The 5,410-nt window shown below is 41.2% G+C and overlaps 1 protein-coding gene across 1 annotated transcript in view; it reads right to left on the reverse strand.

Annotated features, from left to right (window-relative positions):
• Positions 1–263: 263 nt before the first annotated feature.
• LOC118326005 (collagen alpha-1(XI) chain-like) overlaps positions 264–5,410 on the reverse strand; it is a 7,460-nt gene continuing 2,313 nt past the window's right edge. Inside the window, exons 4-14 of the mRNA XM_035658889.1 lie at positions 4,911–5,018; positions 4,721–4,774; positions 4,493–4,546; positions 4,232–4,285; positions 3,244–3,351; positions 2,835–2,888; positions 2,583–2,690; positions 2,424–2,477; positions 2,068–2,121; positions 1,318–1,371; positions 264–1,219 (exon numbers count right to left, since the gene is read on the reverse strand). Of these exons, the coding sequence (XP_035514782.1) occupies positions 1,124–1,219; positions 1,318–1,371; positions 2,068–2,121; positions 2,424–2,477; positions 2,583–2,690; positions 2,835–2,888; positions 3,244–3,351; positions 4,232–4,285; positions 4,493–4,546; positions 4,721–4,774; positions 4,911–5,018 (798 nt within the window). The 3' untranslated portion in view covers positions 264–1,123. The remainder of the gene's footprint in view (positions 1,220–1,317; positions 1,372–2,067; positions 2,122–2,423; positions 2,478–2,582; positions 2,691–2,834; positions 2,889–3,243; positions 3,352–4,231; positions 4,286–4,492; positions 4,547–4,720; positions 4,775–4,910; positions 5,019–5,410) is intronic.

The following is a 5,410-nucleotide window of genomic DNA, read 5'->3' on the forward strand; positions in this document are numbered from 1 at the left end:
AACGCCTTCCAGCTCCTCCTAAGGGATCCCCTAGGAGGGGGCGGCTGTGGCTCAGAGGCAGAGCGGGTCGTCCACTAATCGGAAGGTTGTTGGTTCGATCCTCCTGCCACATGTCGAAGTGTCCTTGAGCAAGATACTGAACCCCGAATCGCTCCCGAATTGAATGTGTATGAATGTGTTAGTTTCTTTTCGATGACTGTTTGATGGACTTTGCCATCACTGAGTGAATGTGAATGTGTGTGAAAAGGGTGTAAATGGCACGTAGTGTAAAAGCGCTTTGAGTGGTTGGAAGACTAGAAAGGCGCTATACAAGTACAGGTCCATTAACCATTTACCATTGTTACCACGAGGAGTTCCCAGGCCAGATGAGATATATAAATCCTCCAGAAAGTTCTCGGTCTCTGCTGAAGCTGAACCAATCAGCCTGTCTATCTCACGCTCCATTTTACTACATTTACTATCACTCATGAACAAGATCGATATTTGAACCCCTTTGCTTGGGACAGTATCTCACTCCCAGCCTGGAAGGAGTGACCGTTTTCTGACCAACAACCATAGAACTGGAGGTGCTGATTCTCACCCCGGCTGCTTCACACTCCGAAAACCTGAGAAACCTGAAAAAATGAGAACCATCACTCAGGCCTGCCAATTCACAGGTACGGTCCCCAACCTCTATGTGACAATGCGGAGTGTCAGCCAAGACAAACCAACAATGTCCAGAGCCTTTGTAGGTGTTTTTCTCAAGGTGTGTGAAGGCTGACTGGAGGGCAGTGGAGAGAGCATCCTCTGTGGATCTGTTGGCTCAGAATACAAACTGGTGAGGGTCCAGGCTGACAGGGATGTTTTTTTTTCTTTGTTTGTTGTCTTTGGTTTGATTGCCCAAAGTAGGGCTGTGAGTGGGGAGGGCTTTGTAGCTGCCAGGAATGTTCCAGGATACATGATCCAGAATATTGTTGGTGTGTTCAGTCGGAAATTTCAACTGGAACGCCTCCTGAAGTCGGATTTACGATTAGGAAAGTCGAAGGTACCTCACTGACCCCAACCTCAAAATCAAAGATGGCTTTGTGCATTGTATGAATGGCAGTTGGAAAATTCAAAGCTAAAATGTTTTTGGGCAATCTCATTAGCAACACAGTACTGCTTTGTAATACTGTACTCCACTTACCACTGCTCCAGGCTTTCCCATGTCACCTTTAACACCTGGGCTTCCTGCCACCCCCTACGGTTAGACAGAGAAGGTAAACACAGCAACACTGTTAATATATTGGCTGTTGCTTCTTGTTACAGCTATGACTATTGGGCAGCAGTGCTCCCTACCTTAGGACCTGGAATCCCTGGCTCCCCACTCAAACCAGCAGGACCTTTGTCTCCCTGTAGAGGACAATTCAAGTTTATTAAAAAGTAACTGTATATCATCACATACATTTCATACATCTCTTTTCAGTTACAGAGATTGTTTTGGATTCTTCAAAGGGTGAACTTTAAAATATTCCAAGACTACCTACTGTGATAGTGCACATCCCCCTTGGGTTTAAATGTTACATGTTATTATGCTAATTTTCAGGATTATACTTTAGAGAAGTCTAGAAAATGTTTACATGCTTTAATGTTAAAAAAACACATTATTTATCTCTCATACTGTCCATTGCTGCAGCACCTCTATTCACTCTGTCTGAAACGGTGTGTTTTGGTGCCTGTGTCAGGTCTGTACAGGCACCACCCACCAACTCCAAACACAAGTGGTCTTCTGCATCTGCTCCACCAGCATCTTTGCAGCCAGGTAACCACTGTAACCGACTTTATCTGCACTTCTATTACCACAACTTACTCTAAACTGAAAACTTCATAACTGCACATGTTTGAGCAGGAATTTGACTTTAAACAGTGGAGAAATGAGCCTCAGGTAAATACCTCTATTCATATATCTGTCAAATAATGATAACTGAGCATGTATGCTTCAACTCTTCCACTTACTAACATCCAAACATATCCTTTAAAAACACTACATTGGTCCTGAGCATGTTTTTTTGACAATAGAACTACAGAATATGCTGAGAGATTGTCAACCTTCTGTCCTGGTGGCCCATCAGGTCCTGGAATCCCAAAAATACCTGGCAAACCCTGAAAAGAAAATGCACATTAACAGCAGTTAATAACAGTTACTGCAACAGCAACTGATATTTAGTCCACTTAAAATCTCATTTAGTCATGTGGGGGTGGTTCATTTAGCAAGGTTAGGTTGTTGTTCACAATCTGTGGCTCTTGTGCTCTTGTATATATGTATCCTCTTTGGTTTCTGATTCATTTAATTTTAGTTGGACAAATAAACAGCACTATGAAATTATACCAATTCAACACATTTAAAAAGGATCAGCCTTAATATAATAATAAAGTTACTTTCTGAAGGGCTGAAGGTAACTTACTTGTAGTCCTAATAAGCCTAATGGTCCAACCTTCCCCGTCAGGCCACCTTGACCCTGAAAATAAAAATACACGGTAAAGAGGACAGGTATTGCACAGTAAATTAACAAATAACGATACAGTTGGGAAGACTGATGGATTCAAAAGGTATTATCATTTACCATCAAGCCTGCATAACCCTTTTCTCCTTTTGACCCCCTTGGTCCTTGTGTTCCTGGGACTCCTAGAGGCCCCTCTGGTCCGGATAGGCCACGATTTCCCATATCTCCCTGTGAAAAAAAAAAGCCTTTAATAATTATTTCAGTCTGAACTTACTGTTGCTTTCACCGGTTAAAATGACAAAAGTCGGCAGTAGCATCTTTATGTCTGAAATGCTACATCAGCTAACAATACAATGTTGAGATGAAAATGACCTTTGATCCTTTAGCACCTGGATCCCCAGGAATGCCAGGCTCTCCAAAATCTCCCTGCACAAAGAAACAAAATGAAGCAAAGAACGAGCAGCGCAGCAACCAGCAGCTGAATGAAATCAGAGCTGCAACAGTTCATCTATTCGCCGATCAACAGAAAATTAATCTGCAACTATTTTGATAATCGATTAATTGTAGGTAATATTTCATGCCAAAATGCCAAAAAAGTGACAGTTCAAAGTTCTCAAATGTGAGAATTTGCTGCTTTTCTTCTTGAACAAACATTATTTGGGGTTTTGGAAAGTTGATTTGACAAAACAAATTTGTTAAAGTCACATCAAGATATTTTGATGAGCATTTTTCACTGTGCCCAAACAATTAATCAATTACATAAAATGACAATACATCTAACCTCTTTGCCCCTCTGTCCAGGCTCACCCTGCAGCCCTTGGGAGCCCTGAGGTCCTAGCGCTCCCTTTGGCCCCAAGCGCCCTGGTTGTCCCTGGGGGCCCACAGCTCCCTATTTCAGGATAGTACAGAGTTTGACAGTTGTCATTCATTGTCTGCTGTGATTGTCAGTTATTGTCAGAAGTTATTTCATCTGTTGCTGAATGTATTTTTTTTCCTTTTTCAACCTGAAAACCCCGTAAGTGATCACATGTCATGTTTTCTCATGCTTGGTTTCTAGTTTGATTTATTTTATAACAATAATTTTTTTAAATATAAACCTGACATCAGTACACGTGAAAGATAGCTGAGTGACTGAACGTGGCCTTAGTATTAATAATCAATACAGGGTCTAAAATGTCCTCAGTCAAGCTACAGCACACATTAGCTCAGTGACTGAACACTAGCTGACACTAAATAGCAACTTAAAAAAGGTCCAGTGTGTAGGATTTAGTGCCATCTAGCAGTGTAGTTGCAGATGGCAACTCCCTTGCTTTACATTCCACTTCCAAGCACAAAGTTGAAACTATGGTGGCTGCAAAAAGTGTGAACACCCTTGTCTATAGCCAGTGTTTGGTTTGTCCCTTCTGGGCTACTGAAGAAACATGGCAGCCACCATGGAAAGCAACCAACGGCATATGTAGATAAAAACAGCTCATCCTAATGTAATGAAAACAAGACAATTCCTTGATTTGGTACCAAGTTGCTCTTGGTAGCAAATTATCGGTTCTTGTGACATCCCTACATGCGAAGTTGCGTCAGTAACAGTTGAGGTGTGGCTGGTAGTACTATGAGAACCCAACACAATAATACAGTATAATCAATCTGAACATCCAAACCATTGTCCAACAATAGTGTCGTCACAGGTGCTTCAGCCTTTTATTAAGATACTCTAAAACATTACTACATACAGTATGTGTTTTTAAATAAAATTCAGTAATAGTGCCACAGACCTGGTCACCTTTTGTTCCAGGAGACCCTTCTTCACCAGCTGGTCCTGGAAGACCCTGACATGACAAGCACAGTCATATTTATCAATAACATATTGCAATTTATAGCAAGGCTCTTCAGTATTATAGACTATAAACTACATTTCTGAAATATTAAGGAATCAATGAAATGTATTTGTCATTATTAAAAAATATTTACCAAGCAATAAACATTTTTTATCTGCGTCTGAATGCTTTATATGTGTGATCAGTGATTTAACTGACCTGCTGCCCATCCAGAACTGGAGCACCAATATCACCAGTAGGACCCACTGCTCCCTGAAAGCAACAAATAACATGTCCTAATATTACTTAAAGTGCTTGAATGATTGGACTCATTTCAGCTCTCGAAGGCTGATAACAGGATTCTTGCAACTGGAGCTCTTGTTAGACAGGATTTTATGCCAATATTCCATGTCTTCAAACTTAAAAAAACAACCTAAAATCAGTTACCTGCTCTCCTTTCTCTCCAGTCTGACCCATCAGTCCAGTTATCCCAGGTGTTCCCTGATCAGAAAAAAAGCACATATCACAACAAAGATACACCATGACAATGTGATCATATATGTGCTTTATTGAGAGCAGCATGGCAGAGTTTCACATCACTATGTAATGGAGAGAAAGGTGAAAAGTACCCACTCACTGGAAACCCTCTAGGTCCGGCCAACCCCTGTGGCCCCAGAGGCCCCTGGCTCCCTGGAGGACCAGGGCGCCCCCTGCCACCCTCTGGTCCTGGCTGCCCTGAAGGGCCCTGGAACCATTTAGAATTAAAATTAAAAGAACTTAACTGGAGTTAATAACAATGTTTACCAAAAATCTTTCTCATGTTTATGATTTCCTATCAAAGAAGATGAATGAACCTGAAAGGGGTATAGTACAGAGCTATCCAGATGGTAGCATTAGTGGTGGACAGGTTTTTCAATAGATATTAAAACAAAGAGAACTTATGTCGAATTCTATTATTCCATGAACATTATAATACATGGTAATGTATGCCAGTCACTTAGGATGGCAATAAATGTCTTAAAAACAATGGTTGGTTTATACAAACATTTACAGCACGATGTATGAGAGTTATACTACAGGGCTCCAACCTAACTTTTTCACCACGTTCCCAAAACTCACAAAGGGGAGCGCTAACAT

The sequence above is a fragment of the Morone saxatilis genome, unplaced genomic scaffold, assembly GCF_004916995.1.
Source record: "Morone saxatilis isolate NCDOM2014 unplaced genomic scaffold, NCSU_SB_2.0 Contig16, whole genome shotgun sequence".
Classification (NCBI taxonomy): domain Eukaryota; kingdom Metazoa; phylum Chordata; class Actinopteri; family Moronidae; genus Morone; species Morone saxatilis.